Source organism: Acomys russatus, chromosome 29, assembly GCF_903995435.1.
Source record: "Acomys russatus chromosome 29, mAcoRus1.1, whole genome shotgun sequence".
NCBI lineage: Eukaryota > Metazoa > Chordata > Mammalia > Rodentia > Muridae > Acomys > Acomys russatus.
Genome location: NC_067165.1, coordinates 30,652,930 through 30,675,674, shown reverse-complemented (window position 1 = coordinate 30,675,674; position 22,745 = coordinate 30,652,930). Strand labels below are relative to the sequence as shown.

Sequence of the window (22,745 nt, the reverse complement as noted above, 5' to 3'; positions counted from 1 at the left end):
GCTGTGCGCTCTAGGCCAGCCTGGTCTACAAAGCGAGTTCAGGATACCCAAGGCTACCCAGAGAAACTCTGTCTCGAAAAACAACAACAACAACAACAACAAACAAACAAACAAACAAACAAATAAAAAACACAGACTGCTCTTCCAGAGGGCGTGGGTTCGATTCCCAGCACTCACATGGCAGCTCACAATTATCTGTAACTCCAAGATCTGACACCCTCACACAGACATACATGTAGGCAAAACACTAATGCACATTAAATAAAAAATAAAATAAAGAATCAGGGGCTGAATTGGTTACCTCAAGAGAAGGGTGTTTGCTGCTTTTATTTTATTTTATTATATATTATTTTGTGTATGTGTTCGAGTGTATATTCATAACAAGTGTGGAGGTTAGAGGACAAGTTCCAGGAGTCAGTTCTCTCCCCCAACCTTGTAGGCAGGTTCTAGGAATTGAACTTGGGTTGTCAGGGTAACCTGGTGGGAAATGGCTTAAGCTGATGAGCCAAAGAGAGTGCTGTTTTGATTGCTTCATTTTTGAAATACTGAGGATTGAACCCAGGACCTTATACATCCCTGGCAAGTACTCTACCACTGAGCTGCGTCCTTAATTCAGTAGAGGTTGTCACAAAGTAGCTTTGGCTTTCCTGGCTTTTCTGTCTCTGTCTCTGTCTCTGTCTCTGTCTCTGTCTCTGTCTCTGTCTCTGTCTCTGTCTCTGTCTGTCTGTCTCTGTCTCTGTCTCTGTCTCTGTCTCTCTCTCTCTCTCTCTCTCACACACACACACACACAAAATGTGGTGCTATTCTCTTTGAAGCCCTCGCAGAAAGCCACTGCTAGCATCACATTCTTTAGACCTCCAGTACTGTGAATTAAACCAAGCTTCTTTTCTTTATAAAGTTCCCAGGCTCAGATATTTTGTTACAGCAGCAGCAAAGACAACAGCAAAACCAGACACGTACACTGGGTCAAGATCACATCAGCAGAAGCTGGCCCATCTCAATCACATTCAGTGGGGGTATTGGTAGTATAGTTAGAGACTGTGGAGAAAGTGGACTCATTCCTTCTCGTCCTGTGCCTCCTCCTGGAGAAGTTCCGGTGCCTGCTGGCCCACCGGCGGCGATTCATCTTATTCCATATGACGAACATCTGGTTTTCCAAGACCTTAAGCTTCATCTCACTGAACAACAGCCGTTCAAGGATCTTGTCCTGGAGAGCGAAGCAAGCATTCATTCTTTCCAGCTCTTTCTGGTTCATGGAGATGTCATTGGGATTGACTTCCAGAGCCATGGCTGTTTCTGCCTCCTCCTAAGATCCCCATCGGAAGAGAAGAGTCAGTTCATGACCATAATTCTTTCTGACACAGAACGTCTGCTCCAGAGCAGCGTAATTTTCTATTTTCATTTTGTTTTAGAGACAGAGTCCTCATGTAGCCCAGGCTAGCCTGGAACCCACTACGTAGCCAAGATGTCCTTGGGCTCCTCCTGCCTTTACCCCTCCAGTGCGGCTACACATGAACATCTTCGCTACATCTAGTTTATGCAGTGTTGGGGAATCGAACTCCCAGGGCTTCGGGCCTGCCAGGCTTTACTAACTGAGCTCCATTCCCAGCCCTGCAGGCCATTTTCTCAAATCAATTCTCAGGCCCTCTGGCCAGGGGGAAAGCATCTGTACCACAATTCATGGTTGGGAGACATGGGGTCTAGAGAAGGGTGGTAGTCACTTTCTCATCACCCTACAGCCGACACCTCCTTCCCCAAACTCCTCAGACCTATGGTTGTCTCTGTCTCATAGGCCGGATCTGCTGGCTATACAGGACTAAAGCCCTATGGGTTGACAATATGGCTCTTGCCACCAAGTCAGACGTGAGTCTGATCCCCAGGACCCACATAGTGGAAGGAGGGAACTGACTCCTTATAACACACATTGTCATACAAAAGCACTCACATACGTTAAGAAAAAAAAAATACGGTCCTTGGCGTAAATGTGTACGTATGTGTGTGTATGTGTGCCTTCAGAATCTTTTTTTTTTTTTTCCTCAAAATCCTTTCTGAGCGCATCGTCAGGATCAGTAAAACTTCACAAATCCTAATGTCCCGTCCCTCCCCACCCAACCCCATTTACAGTAAAATTTTTTCTTTGGATTCAGCTACAAACTACTGCTCTTTTTGGTTGTTGTTGTTGTTTCGAGACAGGGTTTCTCTGTTTAGCCTTGGCTGTCCTGGATTCACTTTGTAGACCTCGAACTCACAGCAATCCACCTGCCTCTGCCTCCCGAGTACTGGGATTAAAGGCGTGCGCCACCACACCTGGCCTGATTTATTTATTCATTTATTTATCTACTGTATGTCTGTTCAAGTCAATTCTAACTTAGGTCACCAGGCATGGTGGAAAGTACCTTTACCCACTGAGCCATCTCACCAGGCCAAACTGGTGGTCTTAAGAAACACTTTAAAACTGCCTAGTTCAGGCTAGGATCTAGCGCCATTGGTATACTGTTTGCTTGGCATGAGTGAAGGCCCGAGTTTGAGCTCCAGCAGTGTATAAACTATTCGTGGGGCACGCCCCTGTAGTCTCAGCGCTCAGGAAACAGAAGCGGAGGGGATCAGAGGCTCAAAGCCATGCTTGACTACACAGTGAGTTGGAGGTCAGACTGGGCCACATGAGACCCTCCTTCAGGAAACAGAGTCAAAACAATGTGGGGAAAGATAGTAAATGCAATGCCAAACTCCCATACTTCTCATATCAGCTTAAGAAGACAAGTAGGACGCAGCTCAGTGGTAGAGCAGGGAGGGAGGGAGGGAGAAGAGAAGGAAGGAAAAGAGAGGAGGGAGAGGCCAAAGAGAGGGAGGGAGGGAGGGAATTTCATTAACACGATTGAAATTTCTGTATAAGTCTCTTCTACCCCCGGGGTTCCCTCCCCCAAAATGTTACTTCCTCATTCATAATCCTGAATTTGTTTTTTAGTGTTTTTTTTCCCCCCCAGACAGGGTTTCTCTGTGTAACATCCCTGCCTGTCCTGGACTCCCTTGGTAGACCAGGTTGGCCTCGAACTCAGAGATCCACCTGCCTTTGCCTCCCAAGGGCTGGGATTAAAGGCATGCGCCACCACGCTCAGCGTATTTTTTTAGTGTCTTAATGCTTTTTTTTGCAAATGCATGTATGTCTGGTGTCCTTGTGTGTTTGTATGCTAGAATGTGTGTGATCATGAGTGTGTTCATGTGTGTCTTTCTTGATTGCACTCCACCCTATATGTTAAGGAAGGGTTGTCCCTGAACCCAGAGCTCACCCTTGTGGCTAGCCAGGCGATCCGGCCTCTTCTGGGGATCCTGTCTCCAACTCCTACAGTCTAGGTGGACCACCAGACCAACTCTGCTTTTAATAGGGTACTGGGCATCCTTATATTTGCCCAGCAAGTGCTTTGCCTTCTGGGCTTGTCCTAGCCTTTTTTTTTTTTTTTTTTTAAGCATCTTATTTTATTTTTAGATGTATTTACTTTCTGTTTATGAGTGGTTTTGCCTGCATGCATGTATTGTACCCATGCATGCGGTGCCCAAGGAGATTGGGATCGAGCATGGATACCCTGGACTGGGAATTATGGATGATTGAGGCACTGTATGTGTGCCTGTGGAAGCCAAAGAGGGCGTCAGACCCCTGGAGTTACAAGCAATTCTGAGCCATCACATAGGTGTTTGGAACTGACTTCAGGTCCTCTGCAAAAGCAGCAAGTGCTCTTAATCACTGAGTTATCACTTCAGTCCCAAATTGTTTTTATTTTATGTGCATGGGTGGTTTTTGCCTGCATGCCTATCTGCAACGTGGGCATGCAGTGCCAACCCAGGTTAGAAAAGGTCACCAGATCCCCTTACGGATGGTTGTGAGCCATCACGGGGGTCCTGGGAAGTGAACCTGGGTCCTCTGCAGAAACAACGAGAGCTCTTAAAGGGGGAGCCATCTCTCCAGCCCTGTTTGTTTGCTTTAAATAGGAAGCTATTTTGCCCTCTCCAGGTAACACCTGGCAAAATCTGGAGATATTCTGGTGGCATCTTGTGGCAAATGAGGCGGAAAGTGATACTAGTGTTTCCTATGTAGAGGCCGAAGAAGCTGCTAAATAATGCTCCCCCATCCCCCCAAACCCCCACTCACCTAACCCCCCTCCAGCAAGCAAGAAACACCCCACCCAGAGAATTCCTTATTTTTTGTTATGTTTTGGTTTTGGTTTTTCGACATAGGGTTTCTCTGCGCAGCCTTGACTGTTCTGGACTCGCTTTGTAGACCAGGCTGGCCTTGAACTCACAGCGATCCACCTGCCTCTGCCTCCCGAGTGCTGGGATTAAAGACGTGCGCCACCACCGCCGGGCTGAGAATTCCTTGTTTTATCCTAGTTTTATCTGCTAGTGAGGCGCCTTTTCACTTCCTGGCCATGTGTACTCACTTCTTGTTTTGAAGATTTATTTACTATGTATACAGTGCTCTGCCTGCATGTACACCTGCATGCAGGCCAGAAGAGGGCATCAGATCACATTATAGACGGCTGTGAGCCACCATGTAGTTGCTGGGAATTGAACTCAGGACCTCTGGAAGAGCAGACAGCGTTTTTAACCTCTGAGCCATCTCTCCAGCCCCATAGATGCTCAGTTTTATCCCCTCCTTCCCACAACCCACTTGCCAGAGAGCTCAAAGCAATGGGTCCACCCAGTCAAGAGCCAGAACCTCTAAAACCATGAGCCAAAAGAATCCTCTTTTCTTTATAAGACGATCAGTTTGGGGAGAGGTTATAGCAGGAGAAAACTGGCTGATGCGATTTGTGCACTTCTGATAGCTTCATTACTCTATATCATAAGTGTTAGGATTCTGCTCCAGTCTGCGTACCTGTGATGTCATTGCCCATCTGCCATGGGGGCATGGCCCTGCCCAGAACTATATAAAAGGACAAACCCTCCTAGTGACCCTCTCTCTACTCCTTTTACTCTTTCTCTCTCCATCTCTCTGTCTCTCTCTCTGTCTCATTTAGTAGGCTTCTATAACATAATATCTGGCATCTGGTACCTTATTATCTTATTGCCTTATATCTTATTCTCATACATAAAAATAAATAAATATATATATATATATATATATATATATATATAGTATACTTATGTACATATTCATCAACTTAAAGTTTTTCTTTCCATTTGAAATAGTTGGTAGTGTTGCTGAAACAGGATGGAGCACGGTGTGGGAGAGTCTAGTACGCCCCCTATTTCACAGCTGAGTCAACAGGAGCCTTGTTGAAGGGATCTTGTCCACCACCACCATCCTCTGAGAGGAGCCCACAGAGCAGGGTCTTAGCCCAGACTCATAGAAGATAGACTTCTTCAGCCTGACCCCTTCCCTGAGCCATTCTGCCAGTTCAGCCCCGAGTGTCCCATAACCGTTAGTGAGGGTTAAGCACCCTCTTGCTTACCCTCTGGGTCTGGGAGGGAGCCTGATTGAGTTCATTTTTGACCAGCCAGTTGCTAAGCAGCAGCAGGAGGAGGAGGAAGCCAAACAAGGCTGGCTTAAAGCTTATCAGCCAAGCCAAGATGGCTCCTATGGTACCAGAAGAAGCAAGAACCCCAAGGAAACCCCTCAGAAGAAATATCAGTTCCCCCAACATTGTGGCACAGAGGGGCACAGGCCCCAGGCCCCTGCTTCAGCCCCATCCATAACAGGAGGCACAGCCACTCACTCCTCTGATTTGTAACTAGCTCCCCACCCCCACCCTGGCTGTTGCATAACAATAACTTTTCCGCCGCCCTTCTGGAGGGGCCACTGTGAGTCAGGCTCTCTGGCAGGCTGTTTGAAAGCATCATCTCATGACATCCTCATGGCAGCCAAGTGTTGTAGACCTCAGCAGTACCTCTCTCACTGTACACTTCTGGGAGCCGCTGTAACAGAACAGCCAATGTTAGAGGCCACCTCCTCTTGTATTGGGGGAGACTGCAAAGAAAAAAGTATCCATACCTTGGGGATAAGGCAAAGAGATTCCTGTGTACTTTCTTTCTTTCTTCTTCTTCTTTTTTTCTTCTCTTTCTTTTTTTTTTTATTATTTTTTACTTTTGGTTTTTTGAGACAGGGTTTCTCTGTGTAACATGCCTGGCTGTCCTGGACTCGCTTTGTAGATGAGGCTGGCCTTGAACTCAGAGATCCGTCTGCCTTTGCCTCCTGAATGTTGGGATTAAAGGTGTGTGCCACCACCGCCTGGCTTCCTGTGTACTTTCATAGTCATACTAGTCCGTGGAGGCTATATATTTGATTTACTTTAAAAATTATACTTATTTAGGCCGGGCGTGGTGGCGCACGCCTTTAATCCCAGCACTCGGGAGGCAGAGGCAGGTGGATCACTGTGAGTTCGAGGCCAGCCTGGTCTACAAAGTGAGTCCAGGATGGCCAAGGCTACACAGAGAAACCCTGTCTCGAAAAACCCAAAAAAAGAAAAAAAATTATACTTATTTAGCCAGCAAGTGGTAGTGCATGCCTTTAATCCCAGCACTCAGAGGAAGGGCAGGTGGATCTCTGAGTCTGAGGCCAGCTTGGTCTACACAGTGAGTTCCAGGACCAGGACAGCCAGGGCTACACAGAGAAACTGTGTCTCAAAAAACAAACAAAACAACAGCAACAACCCCTAGATATACTTATTTATTATTTGTGTATGTGTAGATGTCTGAGAACATTCCAGATGGGTCTTAGGGATCCAATTCAGATTACCAGGCTTGTCAACAAGTAAGTGCCTTTACCTACTGAAGGCACTCCTGCTTATCTTTGTTTTTTAGGTGTGTGTGTGTGTGTGTGTGTGTGTGTGTGTGTATACAGGTGTGTGTGTACAAGTGTGTGTTTGTGAAGGCCAGAGAACAACTTTGGCTATCATTCCTCAGGAGCTGTCCACCCTATTTTGTTTGTTTGTTTGTTTGTTTTGTTTGAGACAGAGTCTCTCTCTGGCACTTGGGGCTCATGGATTTAGCTTGAAGGGCTGACCAGCAAGGCCCACAGTGTCTCTGGTCTCCACCTCCCCAGTGCTGGGATTACAAGAGTGTGCCACCACACCTAGCTTTTTAGGAGAATCAAATTCATGTCCTTATGTTTGCATGGTGAGCACTTTACAAGCAGAACCATCTCCCCAGCCCCTGGTTAACTCTGCCTACCTGGTGCTGGGATTAACGGTGTGTGCCTTGATTAACTTCCTCTTCTTCTTCTTCTTCTTCTTCTTCTTCTTCTTCTTCTTCTTCTTCTTCTTCTTCTTCTTCTTCTTCTTCTCCCCCCCCCCCCCCCCCCCGGGTTTCTCTGTGTAATAGCTCTGGCTGTCCTGGAACTCACTCTGTAGACCAGGCTGGCCTTGAACTGACAGAGATCTGCCTGCCTCTGCCTCCCATGTGCTAGGATTAAAGGAGTACGTCACCACTGCCTCACCTAACTACTTCTTCTTCTTCTTCTTCTTCTTCTTCTTCTTCTTCTTCTTCTTCTTTTTCTTCTTCTTCTTCTTTTTCTTCTTCTTCTTTTTCTTTTTCTTGAGACAGAGTTTCTCTATGTTATCTTGGCTGTGCTGGACTTGCTTTGTAGACCAGGCTGGCCTTGAACTCTTTCCAATTTCCAGTGATGCATGGACCACAGACATTAACCTGGTCCCCAGTGTGGATCATGGACCACTACTTGGTCCTGGGTGACAACATGGACCATGGACATCAACATGGCTTCAAGCAGCAGCATGGAACATGGAGGTTTATGCAAGGGGACCCAACCCAGAAAATGAACTGTTCTTTATCTCAGCTGTCCTGCCATTGCTCAGAGCCCGGGCGATCACGAGGCTGAGCAGAGTGTTTGGAGGCAGAGCCTGTACAAGCTCAGGGTTTCTGCTTGCCACCCTGTTGTGGTAGGATATTTACTTAGTGATTTATGGGAGAGGCACCAGCTGATTGTGGGTGGTGCCACTCCTGGGCTGGGGGTCATGGGTACTATAGGAAAAACAGGATGAGCAAATCAGAGAGAGCAAGCCAGTGAGCAGCCCCGATTCACGTCTTCTGCATCAGCTCCTGCCTCCAGGTTCCTGCCCTGTTTGAGTTCTTGTCCTGTCTTCCTTTGATGATGAACAGTGATGTGGAGATGTAAGCCAATTAAATTCTTCCCTCCCCAATTTGCTTTTGATCATGTGTTACATCACAACCATAGTAAACCTAAGACACTAACTTTTTCTGTTTTGTTTTGAGACAGGTATTTTCATGCAGCCAGGCTGGTCTAGAATGCATAGTCCTCCTGCCTCTGGCTCCTGGGTAGTGGGATTACAGGCATGTGCCACCATACCTAACAAGTGTTAACTTTTTTCTTTGTTTGCTTTTTCAAGACAGGGTTTCTCTGTGTAGCTTTGGCTGCTGTTGGCATAGATGTTAACTTTTTAAAAAGTGGATAAGTTAGTTGCCTCAGTTTGAGAATACCCTCAAAGAATTGGAAGAATGGTCCTTTACATTTTTTTAAAAAACAAGCCAGGCATGGTGGTGCATGCCTGTAATTCCAGCGCTTAGGGAGGGAGAGGTAGAGGCAGGTGGGTCTCTGTGAATTCAAGGACAGTCTGGTCTACAAAGTGAGTCTAGGACAGCCAAGGTTACATAGAGAAACTCTCTCAAAAAAACAAAAACTGGGGGCAAAAACCCCAAAACAATGTTTACTTATTTACTTATTTATTGCAATACTGAGGATTTAACCTAGGGCCTCATGTACGCCAGGCCATTGATTCATCATTAGCCTATATCCTGGGCCCTCTAGGCAGCACACCAGAGGTCAATCTTGGGTGTCATTCCACCCTGCTTTATAAGGCACTGTCTTCTCATTGGCCTGAGCTCACCAATTAGGTAGACTGAGTGGCTAGGGATCCCCAGGAATCTGCCCATCTCTCCCTCCCCAGTGTTGGATTACAAGTGCACACAACTGCAGTTGCCTCTTTTACATAGGTTCTTGGGACTGACCACGTGTGTCTCTCTATTTTATTACCATGGAAACTCATGCTGCTGCCGAATTTCCCTGCAGTAGAAGTAGGGCCAATTACGAAGTTAGTTTCCCTGAACTCCCCCAGCGCTAGGGATAACGCAGGGCCATATGCATTCTGGGCAAGGGTTCACTCATTAAGTCGTCCTTCAGAGTGTTTCCCTGTCTCAGTTAGGTGGGAAGCTCTCTGAAAGCCAGAATTCCATAATTCAACCCTTGTCCAGCAGAGAGAATGAATAGTATCACTTGAAGTAACTGGTGTACGGTGAATGAATGAATGAATGAATGAATCTTGAGAGTCTCTGTTGGAAATAGTCCTGGGAGGTGCAGTCAGTTTCAACGCCCAAATTCAGATGGAGGCACTGGGACGGACTCCCGATCGCAGGAGGCCGCTCTACGCCAGCCTCGCTCTCGGAGCTCTTGGCTCCGCTCTAGCCTCTAGGAGTCCGCTCTATGGTTGAGAGGAGGCGGGGCCGAAGACCGCTGCGGCTTTTTGTCTTGACGCGGCGGGAGCGCGCAGGGCGCGTGCGCACGCGGGGGTGTCCGTCTTCGTGCAGTCTGAGCGAGGTCCGAGCGGAGAGGCGGCTGCGAACACACGGAGCGGCAGACCGAGCGGCCCCTGCGGCCCGCGGCGGCCAGGCGGCCCGAGATGTTGTCTGGGAAGAAGGCGGCGGCGGCGGCGGCGGCAGCGGCGGCGGCGGCGGCGGCGGCGGCAGCTGGGACGGAGGCCGGGCCCGGGGCGGCGGGCGGCGCGGAGAACGGCTCTGAGGTGGCCGCGCCGCCCGGGGGCCTGGCGGGCCCCACCGAGGTTGCCACGGGGGCGGCGGGCGAGCGCACTCCCCGAAAGAAGGAGCCTCCGCGGGCCTCACCGCCCGGGGGCCTGGCCGAGCCGCCCGGGTCCGCCGGGCCTCAGGCGGGGCCCACAGCGGGGCCGGGCTCCGCGACGCCCATGGAGACGGGAATAGCCGAGACCCCGGAGGGCCGAAGGACCAGCCGGCGCAAGCGGGCGAAGGTGAGGCCGGGGCCCGGCCGGGGAGGGGGCGGGGGGGACGGGGGAGGGGAGCCGGGCCTTTGTGCGGGGACCTGGGGTTTCGGGCACGGGGAGGGTGTGACCGTGATCTTCTAACTGGGAAAGATGGCTTCCCGATGCGTTTGTCCACCTGTGTGGCTGCCGGGCGGCTTCTGTTCTGGGTGCACAGGGGAAATTGAGGTGGTTGATGATCCAGAGTCAAGGGGCGTGAAAAGGAAGAGACTTTCTATTTTTTAAAGGTCTTGCTGTATGCCAGGTGTTTTTTTTTTTTTTAAATGTGGTCTTTTGGCGTTTTCTTTCTTTCTTTCTTTCTTTCTTTCTTTCTTTCTTTCTTTCTTTCTTTCTTTCTTTCTTTCTTTCTTTCTTTCTTTCTTTCTACATTTAGTGTCTGTGTGCGAGTGGAGGTCATAGGACAGCTGGCCTGAGTTCTGTCTTTCCACCGTGTTCAGGAGTCGAACTGGGGTTGTCAGGTTTGACGGCAGGCGCCATTCTTGGGCCTTGGGTAGACTTTTACTGATGTGGACGCGGATGAAGAATGCTCATAATACCAGTTGAATGCTCATGGTGCAAACGTAAAGATAAAGATTCGGCACCAAATCCAACACTGTACACAGATAACGTCTCTGTCTTATACCTCAGTGTGCCAGATGGTGTAGTTGGCATAGGTCCAACGTTTTCGTTTTGTTAAACACCACTAGACTGGTATTGTTAGCTTCATTTTTAAGAATGAGTAAACTGAGGGTTACAGTTTCAAAGTTCGAAGTTTGGTGTTTTGAGAAGGTGTCGTTCCCTACTGAAACAAAGAACCAATCACCTGGGGCAGTAACAGTGCCAGGCCTTGGTGTGGCTTTATTCAGACAGGGCCTTTTTCCAGAGAGTTCTTAATCTGTTTGGGAAATTGAAAATACACATGGGTACGTAATGAATGTAAAGAAACAGAGTAGGTGTGTACCCAGTTGGCACAGCAGTTGCCTAGCATGATTGAGAACCAGGGTTGCTGTCCACAGCACTGCAAAATAAATGCATCAGTACAGGTGGTAAATTGTGGGATTTAGGTAGCTTTTGTTGTTGTTGTTGCTCTTTCGAGACAGGGTTTCTCTGTGTAGCCCTGGCTTTCCTGGCCTGATTTGTAGAACAGGCTGGCCTGGAAGTTACAGAGATCCTCCTGAATGCTGGGATTAAAGGAATGCGCCACTATGCCTGGCTTAGGTAGCTTCTTGTATATTTTTTTTCTCCTGCTGTACTGGGGAATTGAATCCTGTATGTGGTAGACTGGTTCTCTATCACTATGCTATATCTCCAGTCCTACGTTTTGTTTTGAAGCTGAGTTTGCACAGATTGGCCCTGAATTATCTTGTGGCCTAAACAGAGCTTGAACTTGAGATCCTCCTTTGTCAGGCTCCCGAGTGCCTGGGATTCTCCACCTTCCTCATTAGGCTTGCTTTGTTTCATTTTTCATCTGACACCCTGTTACTTTGCACAGTTTGATCTCAGATTCCTGGGCTTAGTGCATCCTCCCACCTGGGCTTGCTGGGATGTCAGGAAGATAGGACACTGCCAGGCTGCTGGGCTTGGTTTTCCAAGTCTGGCATGAGCGGCATCTTGAGATGAGTGTTACCTGCAGAGGCCTCAGCTTCAACTACTGACTTGAAAGATCTCATACTCACTGCTCAGTAAAATGAATTTGGTTATCAGAACAAGAATTAGAAAGTGGAATGGGGGGGGGGGGCTGGAATGGTTTCAGCAAAGATGGAGGATCAGAAGGGAGGAGAGAGAGTCAACCAAAACCAATTAGTTATGTGTGAAAACGCAGTAAGGAAACCTACCTAACTTGTTCTTAAAACCCACAAAACCAGAATCCTAAAGAAAGTGCATGTGGGAAGGCAGAACACACACAGTGACACCACCAGCCCCCAAGATAATCTGAACACAATTCAGTTTGCCTGTATTGGGTGGTTTTTAAATATTTTTTTATTTTGGGGATTTTTGTTTTGTTTTTTTTTGGGGGGGGGGAATTGTTGTTTTGTTGGGTTTTTTTGTGGTTTTTTTTTTGGTTTGTTTGTTTTTTCTAGAGACAGGGTTTCTCTCTGTAACAGCTCTGGCTGTCCTGGACTCACTTTGTAGACCAGGCTGACCTTGAACTCACAGTGATTAAAGGTGTGGGGCCGCAACACCTGGCTTTTTTTTTTTTTTTTTTTTTTTTTTCTTTTCACTATTTTGTTTTTTAAAGACAGGGTTTCTCTGTGTAGCCTTGGCTGTCCTGGAACTCACTCTGTAGACCTGGCTGGCCTCAAACTCATAGCCATCCACCTGCTTGGCTGTTTTTGTTTTTAAAGGCATTAGAAGAAAAGCATAAGCCGGGCGTGGTGGCGCACGCCTTTAATCCCAGCACTCGGGAGGCAGAGGCGGGCGGATCGCTGTGAGTTCGAGGCCAGCCTGGTCTACAAAGTGAGTCCAGGACAGCCAAGGCTAACACAGAGAGACCCTGTCTCGAAAAACCAAAAAAAAAAAAAAAAAAAAAAAGAAGAAGAAGAAAAGCATAGAGGTTAATGACTTCAACCTTTAGAGATGAAACAAGACAAAGCCTAGTAGGTTTTCATTTTATCAGTTCAGTTGAAAGTGTGGCCAGGAACAGATAATTTAAGGCTGATTTGAGACAATTCATGTGCCAGTGTTGCTTTTTGTTTGTTTGTTTTTGTTTTGTTTTTTTCGAGACAGGGTCTCTCTGTGTAGCCTTGGCTGTCCTGGACTCACTTTGTAGACCAGGCTGGCCTCGAACTCACAACAATCCACGTGCCTCTGCCTCCCGAGTGCTGGGATTAAAGGCGTGCGCCACCACACCTGGCCTCAGTGTTGCTTTTTAAAATATGTAATCATAACATAAAATCAGCATCACAGTTAGCTTAGGACATGCCACTGCTTCCCAGAGACACCTGTATACCAGCTGTCCTTTCTCATCCCCAACCCCAGCCCCTCACTAGTCTACTTTCTGACTATATGGAGTTGCCTGTTCTGAACAATCTGTATGCGGTCTCAGGATATGTGGCCCTTTACTTTTGCTGTTAGTATGGGTTTGCCATCATTTATTCATTTGATGGACTTTTTTGGGGGGAGGTCTCTACTTTTTTGCTGCTATGTATAATGTAACTATGAACACAGTAGGTACAACATGGGGACATACGTTTTTCATATCTCTTGTAATACCTGGGATTATAATTGCTGAACCACATGTGAATTCTGCTTTTCTTTTGTAATTGCTACCAAATGTTTTTCTTTTTTTTTTTTTTTTCCTTTTTTTTTTAAAGGATTTATTTATGTATACAGTGTTTTGCTTGCATGCATGTCTGCACACCAGAATAGGGCATCAGATCTTATTGTAGATGGTTATGAGCCACATGCGGTTGCTGGGAATTGAACTCAGGACCTTTGGAAGAACAGGCAGTGCTCTTAACCACTGAGCCATCTCTCCAGCCCCCAAATGTTTTTCTAAAGTAGGAGCCACAGTTTCACCTCATGAGCAGCATGTGTGGATTCTGTTTCTCCATATCGTGCTTAGCGTTGTCTGTCTTTTACTATGGCCTTCTTTGTAGATCTGAAATGATAATTCATTGTAGTTTGATATGCATTTCCCTAATGGCTGATGATGCTGGACATGGTTCGGTATTTTTGTTGTTGTTGTTGTTGTTGTTTTTAAATATTTAAATATCTATTTTTATTAAAAGGTTGGGTTTGTTTTGTTTTAAAGGACAACCCAGGCTGGTCTTAGGGATGACATTGAATTTCTGATCACCAAGTCCACTTCTTGGGGGGGGGGTTGTTCTTGTTTTTTTACACACAGGCTTTCTCTAACAGCCTTTGTGCCTGGGTTAAAGGCATGTGCCACCATGCCTGGCTCTTCATCCCTCTCGCCCTTACCTCCCCCCCCACCCCCCAGGTTTCTCTTTCCTGGACTCCTTGCTTTGTATGTCAGGCTGGCCTCAATTACAGATATCTGCCTACCTCTGCTTCCCTGGCTGCTGGGGTTACAGGCATATGCCATAATGCCTGGCTTTGGCTCATTTAAAAAAAATAATTTTATAGTAAGATTTAATTTTATTTTACTTTTAAATTTTGGTAAGACCCAATTTATATATTTGGCTTTTTCTGCTGCATCCATTGTTGTATCTGAGGACTATCTTTCTGGTCTCATCGATGTATTTTTCTACCCATATGCCACTGACATACTGTTCTGGGTACTGTGGTTTTATAAAAGGATTTTGAAATCGAGAGCAACTTTGTTGTTCTTCAAGATAATTGATCTTTTTGTAGGAATTATATAACTACTTTACACACAGATGGGAATTTTTTGGTGTGCTGTGTGCTTAGTATACATGTTTGTGTGGGTGCGGTGCATGTGTATGTATGTGTGTTCATGTTTGGATAGCGGCAGGGGTTGGCATCAGGCGTCTTCCTCAATCATCTCTCCAAATTATTTTGTAATCCAGGATCTTCCTTTGAGCCTGGAGCTCACTGGTTGTCCAGATGACTGCAAGCCTTAGGGATTGCCCTGTGTCTGAATGTTGCTGACTCAGCTATCTCAGCCTAAGCACCCCATTTATGTTGGAATTGTGTTGAATCTGTGGATCAGTTGGGGGAGTTTTGTAAGATTGCTGTCTTTGTAATTCTCTTAGGATTTTCTTTGGTTTTGGTTTGGTTTGGTTTGGTTTGGTTTTTCTTTGAGATAGGGTTTCTCTGTGTAGCCTTGTCTGTCCTGGACTCACTTTGTAGACCAGGCTGACCTCTAACTCACAGAGACCATCCTGCCTCTGCCTCCCTGAATGCTGGGATTACAGGTATGTGCCAACCATGTCCAGCTTCTCTTAGGTTTGAGTCCTGTTTTTCCATCTTGCTCTTTTTTTTTTTTTTTTTTTTGTATGTGCAGTCCATGCCTGCTCTCGAGTGTGAGCATGTGTGCCTATATATGCATGCACATGCAGGCCAGGGTTGATATCAAGTGTCTTCCTTAATCTACTTTATTTTCTGAGGCAGGGTTTCTGATTGAACCCCAAACTTTTGCATTTTTGATTTTGCTTGTCTGTGTAGTAAGTTTATTCCAAGGATCCCTTGCATCTCCTAAGCACTGGGATTACATGCGGGCCCCACCACTCCTGACTGTCTTTTATGTGCTGGGGATTCTGGTCTTCCTCAGTGGTTTGCACTTTATCCCAAGAGCCATCTTCCTGGCCATAGTAACAGCTCTTAAACTTTCAAAAGAAACATGAGATATGTGTTTGTTTTAGGGACAATTAGAAGCAAGGATGTGGGGTTAGAGATGGCTCATTGGCAAAGAGTAATGGCCGTCTTCCAAAGGACCTAAGTTGGATTTCCAGTACCCACATGGCAGTTTACAACCTGTCTATAACTCCAGTTTCAGGGAACCCAATGCTCTCTTTTGGCCTATGTGAACACTGCATGCATATGGTGCACAAAAATAATTGGACAGAAAACACTCATATAGCAGGGTGTGGTGGCGCACTCCTGTAATCCCAGCACTTGGGAGTTAGAGGCAAGGGATCTCTGTGAGTTCAAGGCCAGCCTGGTCTACAAAGCGAGTCCAGAACAGCCAAGGCTACACAGAGAAACGCTGTCTCGGGGGAAAAAAAACAATAAAAAAATCCCCCAACTAACAAAATACCCATAATCATAATATAAACTAAAGTACAAAAAAAGCAACAGCAACAAAAAGGTAGAGAATTTTATCCATTCATAGTCAGTTTTGGGAGCTAGTGTAAACTGTAATTTCAGTGGGATGGTGTATCCATTTAACGAAAGAAAAAAAAAGAAGAAGCTGAGGGCAGGAGAGATGGCTCAGAGGTTAAGGGTGCTGGCTGTTCTTCTGGGGGTCCTGAGTTCAATTCCCAGCAACCATATGGTGGCTCATACCCATCTGTGATGGGCTCTGATGCCTTCTTTTGGCCTGCTGGCTCATATGTAGGCAGATTATTGTATAAGTAGTGAATACATCTTTAAAAAAAAAAAAAGCAAGCTGATGAGTGTGGGCCCCACTGGCCATCATTGTGGGGGAAGTAGAGACAGGAAGCTATTAGAGGCTGATTGGCTGCTGTAGCCAAGCTTCAGGTTCAGTGAGAGACCCTGTCTCAAGGGAATAAAGAAGAGAGTAATAGAACAGGACACCCAATTTTCTCTTTTGGCTTTAGAATGTGTAAGAGTACATACAGCTAAAGAGAACTTTTCACAAAGGAAGCTGAGGCCAATGTAGACTCTGCTTCTGCCTGCCAAGTGTTGGGATTATAGATGTGAACCACTGCGCCCAGCACTAGGGTCTCCTCTTTTAAAATATGAAATTGCATAGTCACCTTAGCCCTCGCAGGTCTAACAAATTAGCTTGGGCCATCTGTCCTCAGTATGTCAACTAATAATAGCAAAAAGCAGAAAAAAGATTTTCAAAGTGGCCACAGCAGGAAGAGACTCTAGTACCTGAGCTACATTCTCAGTTCATGTGTTGTTGTAGTTGTTGTTTTGGTTTTTCAAGACAGGGTTTCTGTGCTAGCCTTGGCTGTCCTCGAGTCCATTTGTGGACCAGGCTGGCCTCGAACTCAAATCGATCTGCCTGCCTCTACCTCCCGAGTGCTGGGATTAAAGGTGTGGGCCACTAAGCCCAACCAGTTCATAATATTTTAAGACAGGATATTTTATATAGGCTGGCCATGAAATTGTCTGTGTGGCTCACGTTAGAACTTAAAAATCACCTGGAATTATAGGCATGTGCCACCATATCTGGCTCACTAACTGTATTTTTGGATGAGAGGCTTTTTGTTTTCTTTGTTTGTTTGTTTGTTTGTTTTTTGAGACAGGGTTTCTGGATGAGAGACATTTTATTTTATTTTTTAATTTATTTATTATGTATACAGTGTTCTGCCTGCAAATATATACTTGCACACCAGAAGAGGGCATTAGATCCCATTACAGATGGTTGTGAGCCACCATGTGGTTGCTGGGATTTGAACTCAGGACCTCTGGAAGAGCAGCCAGTACTCTTAACCTCTGAGCCATCTCTCCAGCCCCATGAGAATCATTTTAATAGAAACTTTCAGTATATGAGCATGAATACACACTGGGGGAAAAAAAAACCTACAGGAGAGCTTGAGTCAGAGATGTAACTATAACTGATACTGTTTTGGTTTTTGGTTTTTCGAGACAAGGTTTCTCTGTGTAACCTTGACTGTCCTGGACTCATTTTGTAGACCAGGCTGGCCTGGAACTCACAGATGACACTGTATTCTTAAGGCTTTTTGTCTTTAGTAACTATTATAAGTTGGTTTGATCTTTGTTATTTCTTTAAAATTTGAAAGCAATCAATTTCCATTAATGGTTCCAAGTAGAGTCCCTGATTGAGATTCTCATTAGTTTTTTTTTTTTTTTTTTTTTTTTTTTCTGGTATGATCTCCATGTAGGTAGAATACAGAGAAATGGATGAAAGCTTGGCCAACCTCTCAGAAGATGAATATTATTCGGAAGAAGAAAGAAATGCCAAAGCAGAGAAGGAAAAGAAGCTTCCCCCACCACCGCCTCAAGCCCCACCTGAGGAAGAAAATGAAAGTGAGCCAGAAGAGCCATCTGGTGAGTTAAAATAGTGTTTTATCTAAGAATTAAAAGTCAGTTATTTTGTTATTATCTTGCTGTGTTACTTATATCTGCATCTTTGGCTTATATTCTGATTCTGGGGTTCTTTGCTGTGTCTTTTTATGTGTTCATATACATGTGTATATGTGCACATGTATATTAATAATGCTGCTGCTGATCTTTTTATGTGTGAAGAATGTAAAGGGTTGTGATATATAATGGCAGTGTAAGTTGGTTATAATTAGGAGAAAATAAATGGTTAGAGAAAACACAATGTCGAATCCACAGAGCCAATTCTGTCAACAACAACTTGAATTTACAGCTTAAAGGTTTGATTAGTTGGTGGTGTTGTTTTTGTTTTTATGTACGCATTCTTGTTAGTAAAAACTTTTTTCCTGGTGAACATATATAAAAGCATTCTGAAGTTAAAAGGATCAGGCCTCAGATCCTGTCATTTCAGTTAGAGGTCCTTCTAACAGAAGGAATGGTATAAGGAAAGACTGTGGCACTGGGTGATGTTCAGTCAAGTGCTTGCTGAGCAAATCATTCCCGAGTTCATTCCCTAGCACCCAAAGAAGCTGAGTATGGTAGCACAAGCCTATAGCCTCAGTGCTGAGGAGGCAGAGACATGACTATTGCTGAGGTTTGCTGGCCAGCCAGCCTAGCTGAATCTGCCAGCTCCAGGTTCAGTGAGACTGTCTCAAAAAATAAGGTGAAGAGTGATTGAGGAAGACAGCCACTGTTGAACCTGGCAGCCTGGGTGTGGTGGCGCACACCTTTAGTCCCAGCAGTAAGGTGGCAGAGGCAGGCAGATCTTTGTGTTTGAGGCCAGCCTTGTCTATAAAGTGAGTCCAGGATAATCAGGGCTACATAACACACACAGAGAAACCCTGTCTCAAACAAACAAAAACCCTCATAAATATTATCAACCTTCAGTCCTAGCTTTCTCAGGATATTCTAACTAGTTGTTTTGTTTTGGAGAGACAATGTAAAACAAGAGTCTTAATTAATTTTTTTGTTTTCTGCCCTGAATAACATTTTATTAACACATTTTGACTTTGAAGAATTGTAGCATTCCTCTTCTTGAAATGACTTTTAAAGTTCTATTAGCTACAGGACCCACACTTTACTAGTTCTTTTAGTCCTGTACCTTTAAAATAGAACGCTTATTTCAGGCTTCATCTGCCATCTTATGTGTTTGTTACTTCCAGAGCTATCTAGATTAAAACTCATTTTGACAAGTTTAAGCTTTTGACCTAGCATTTAATTTTTTTTTTTTTTTTTCATTTTAGGTGTTTCTCCTCTTTGATGTTATTGTAAATTAACAGAACTTGGTTTTTTTTTGTTTGTTTTTTTTTGTTTTTTTTTTTTCCTTCTTCTTTTTAAGATGTATTTATTTATTTATTTATTATGAATACAGTGCTCTGTCTGCATGTACACCTGCAGGCCAGAAGAGGGCATCAGATCACATTATAGATGCTTGTGAGCCACCACATGGTTGCTGGGAATTGAACTCAGGACCTCTGGAGGAGCAGTCAGTGCCCCCAACCTCTGAGCAATCTCTCTAGCCCCACAATCAGTGCTATTAACCCCTGAACCATCTCTCCAGCTCCAAGAACTCGGGTATTTTTTAAAACCCACTATTAATGCTGGTACTGTACTTTTTTTTTTTTTTTCCAATGTATATGAGTACTCTATCTGCATGTACACCTGCACACCAGAAGAGGGCACCAAATCATATTATAGATGCTTGTAAGCCATCATGTAGTTGCTGGGAATTGAATTCGGGGCCTCTGGAAGAGTAGCCAGTGCTCTTAATCACTCAGCCATCTCGCCAGCCCCTAATAATGGTACTCTATTTAAGAGGATTAAAAGTCAATTGTTGTAAATTTAGGTTTAGAGCATAAATTCTGACTAAAGCTCTTAAAAATAACTTGTACAACTGAAACAAAATATTATAAAAGCACTGTCTGAAAAAGAGAAAGATTAGATTCTGGATTCAGTTCATCCCAGTATGCAGGGGTTTTTCCTAAGACTATCTCAGTAATTCATTAGGCAGCTCAGCATTGGAAGGCTTGTAGTGTGGATGTGCCTTACCTTTGCACCTGGAGGCAGCAGACCTCCTCTTTACCTCAGCAACACCTCACTGCATTTAACTTTCTTCCCTTTGTTCACTCTGTATCTCCCTTCTCTTCTTTTTACCCCTCCTAATACAGTCCTTTTGATTGTTTTTTGTTGTTGTTGTTGTTGTTGTTTTTTAATTCTGCCTTTGGTGCTGTTGAAATGCCTGTCATAGCTCCTGAGGCTGCAGATCCCTCAGCTGAAGAGTTTTAAAGTATTGTCTGGTGACGATCTGATATGTCAGAGGTTTTTTGGTGTGGTAGTCTGTGGTTCTGGTAGATAGATTTATCTTAGGTACCGACAGGATACACGTTTTTTTGTTCTCTAAAAATTTAAATCAAGTTTTAGTTTTAATGGTGTGTTTATTTTATTTTTTATGAGTGCTCTGTTTTCATGCACACCAGAAGGAGGGACTCAGACTCTATTACAGATGGTTGTGGGCCGCCATGTGGTTGATGGGATTTGAACCTGGAGGAGCAGCCTGTGCTCTTATCCACCAAGCCATCTCTTCAGCCCTTATATTTTTTTAAAAAGAATTTTTAAAAAAATAAATACCAGTCACTGGGTCCCACGAAGCATGTCTTGAAGGGATTTACTATTTGGAGGCACTGTATAAATAAGATGTCTTAGTGTTTGGGGGAAAGTTAAGCTTTGGTAAGGAAACTGTCTAGAAGTTGTCTAAATGTTCTAAGGGTTGATTGCTTAATTTTATTCTCACCTACTTTTAAGTTGGTTCACAAAATTTTGCTTTGGTTTCTAAAGTGTTAATTTAAGGGCACAGCCTTTGTTGTTTGTGAAAGCCCAAGGTGCTCCAAAGACCTTACTGAACAAGCTCCTTTAAATGAGAATTGGAGAAGACAGATTTGAACCATATTGTAGAAAGCCTGGCTGACTGCTTGTCTGAAAACCAAAAAAGAGTCACATGGGCAATATACAGATTTTTAAATGTTAACTGTTGCTTATATTTAGACCAGTATTGCTTTGTTTTCTTACAGTTTCCATGTTGGCTATATTTGGTTTGACAAATGATGGTTTTGTTTTATTTCCTAGTATCTTTTGTGTTAACATTAAACTTTGTTTTCTTAAGTCATGGGTACTTAGTGGGAACATACTGCCTTTGGGTTGCATGTGTTGGTTAATGGAGGAGCTTCCATAACAGAAGACTCATTCGTGTCCGTAACTGGTTTAGAGTTACTGCCCCTTGGTTGAAGGAGCCTCTGTTAGAAATACACTTTATTTGGAACTTGTCTCATGTACTTCAGATCGTCCGGTGGTATTATTCAGCCTTTACCCTGTTGGCTGCTCTGCTGCTACTAAGCCTTTAATTTACAGGGGCATCACTTGCCCTCATCCTACTGCCTTACTAAATAGTTGCTGACTTTACATTTTCACCAGAGGACTCTGCTTTAGGATGATAATATTTTGAGTAATAAGTAGCTTTGTTGTGCATAGCTTGAGACATATATGAAAACTTAGTAAAAGCACATTTGAAATGAAATGTGTTGGGTGGCAGTGGTGCTTTCCTTTAGTCCCAGCACTTGGGAGGCAGAGACAGACAGATCTCTATGAGTTTGAGGCCAGCCTGATCTACAGAGTGGGTTCCAGGACAGCCAAGGGCTACACAGAGAAACCCTGTCTCGGGAAGAAAAAAAAAAAGAAAAAGAAAAAAAAAAAAAAACAAACCATTTTGGTGTTGTAGTTCAGTGGTAGAGCACTTGCCTAACATAACATAACGCTCTGGGTTTGCTCCCCAACTCTGCTAGCCCCTCTTCCCAAGAAGGTAGAAGAAAACACGTATGAAAGGATAGCCCAAGTTCAGTGGTCTGTATGTGTAATCCCAGCCCTGGGGAAGCAAAGACAGGAAGATTCCCGAGTCTTGCCAGTAGTTAGATGAATCACCTAGTTCCAGGTTCAGTGAGACACTATACCAAAAAATAAAGTGAAGATAGCTGGGCATGGGGCTGAAGTGATGGCTCAGTGGTTAAGAGTACTGCCTGCTCTTCCAAGGGACCCAGGCTCAATTCCCAGCACCCACATGGCAGCTCACAACTATCTGTAACTCCAAGACCTGATACCAGCACACATAAATTAAATAAAATATTTTGTAAAAAAGAAAAAAGGATATCTGGGCATAGTGGCACATGCCTTTAATCCCAGCACTCTGAAGTAAAGTCCATTGTATCTAAAGGAGATCAAGGCTAGCCAGGGCTGTACAGTGTGGAAACTCACCCACCCACCCACAAGAAAAAGGAGGGAAGAAAGCAAGAGAACACACACATACACACACACACACACACACGCACATGCGCACGCGCAATCTGTCTAGCCCCTAGAGGTGAAATTTTGAAAAATAAACCTGAGCTGGGTAGTGATTGACCATGCCTTTAATCTCAGCACTAGGGGGGCAGAGGCAGGTAGATCTCTTTGAATTCTAAGCCAATGTAGTTACAAGTGAGTTCCGGGACACCCAAGCCTACATAGAAATACTCTGTCACAAAAACATTCAGGAAGCTGGAGATAAGGATTGCTGCTACTCTGGGGATTTCTGAGTTCAAGGCCAGCCTGGTCTACCGAGTTCCAAGATGGACAGGGCTATACAGAGAAACTATCTCAGAAAACAAACAAATAAAAGGTAAAATGGAGATATTTTCTACATAAAAGGAGATTCCTCCAAATATAGTAGCTCTTTCCTCAGTTTATTTAACACACAGCAACTAATTGCACACTGTTTTTTCCTTTGGTTTTTCAAGATAGGATTTTTCTGTGTAGCCTTGGCTGTCCTGGACTCTCTTTGTAGACCAGGCCGGCCTGGAACTCACAGCAATCTGCCTGCCTCTGCCTTCCAAGTGCTGGGATTAAAGGCTGTACATTTTTTAAAAAATATTTTTAAAAAAGATTTATTTATTTATTTATTATTATGTATACAGTGCTGTCTGCATGTACACCTGCAGGCCAGACGAATGCATCAGATCACAT

At 44.7% G+C, this 22,745-nt stretch overlaps 2 protein-coding genes across 3 annotated transcripts in view; one reads left to right on the top strand and one right to left on the bottom strand.

Moving 5' to 3' along the window:
- Positions 1 to 997: 997 nt before the first annotated feature.
- On the bottom strand, positions 998 to 5,639 carry Tex46 (testis expressed 46). Its single transcript, XM_051171513.1, has 2 exons — positions 5,448 to 5,639; positions 998 to 1,303 (listed from the first exon to the last, which is right to left on the bottom strand). The coding sequence occupies exons 1-2, from the start codon at positions 5,637 to 5,639 to the stop codon at positions 998 to 1,000; spliced, it is 498 nt and encodes a 165-aa protein (XP_051027470.1).
- A 3,879-nt stretch (positions 5,640 to 9,518) lies between these two features.
- The window catches only part of Kdm1a (lysine demethylase 1A), a 54,343-nt gene continuing 41,116 nt past the window's right edge, over positions 9,519 to 22,745 (top strand). For both annotated transcript variants that reach the window (XM_051172009.1, XM_051172008.1), the window contains exons 1-2: positions 9,519 to 10,007; positions 17,480 to 17,645. In XM_051172009.1, coding sequence (XP_051027966.1) covers positions 9,645 to 10,007; positions 17,480 to 17,645 — 529 coding nt within the window. In that variant the 5' untranslated portion in view covers positions 9,519 to 9,644. The remainder of the gene's footprint in view (positions 10,008 to 17,479; positions 17,646 to 22,745) is intronic.

What these genes read in the sequence shown, in the direction of transcription:
- Tex46 (XM_051171513.1), bottom strand. Translation starts at nt 5,639, where the DNA reads ATGTTGGGGGAACTGATATTTCTTCTGAGGGGTTTCCTTGGGGTTCTT. An exon ending in CTCCCTCCCAGACCCAGAGG is followed by an intron (nt 1,304 to 5,447) that starts GTAAGCAAGAGG and finishes GGATCTTAGGAG; the next exon opens with GAGGCAGAAACAGCCATGGC.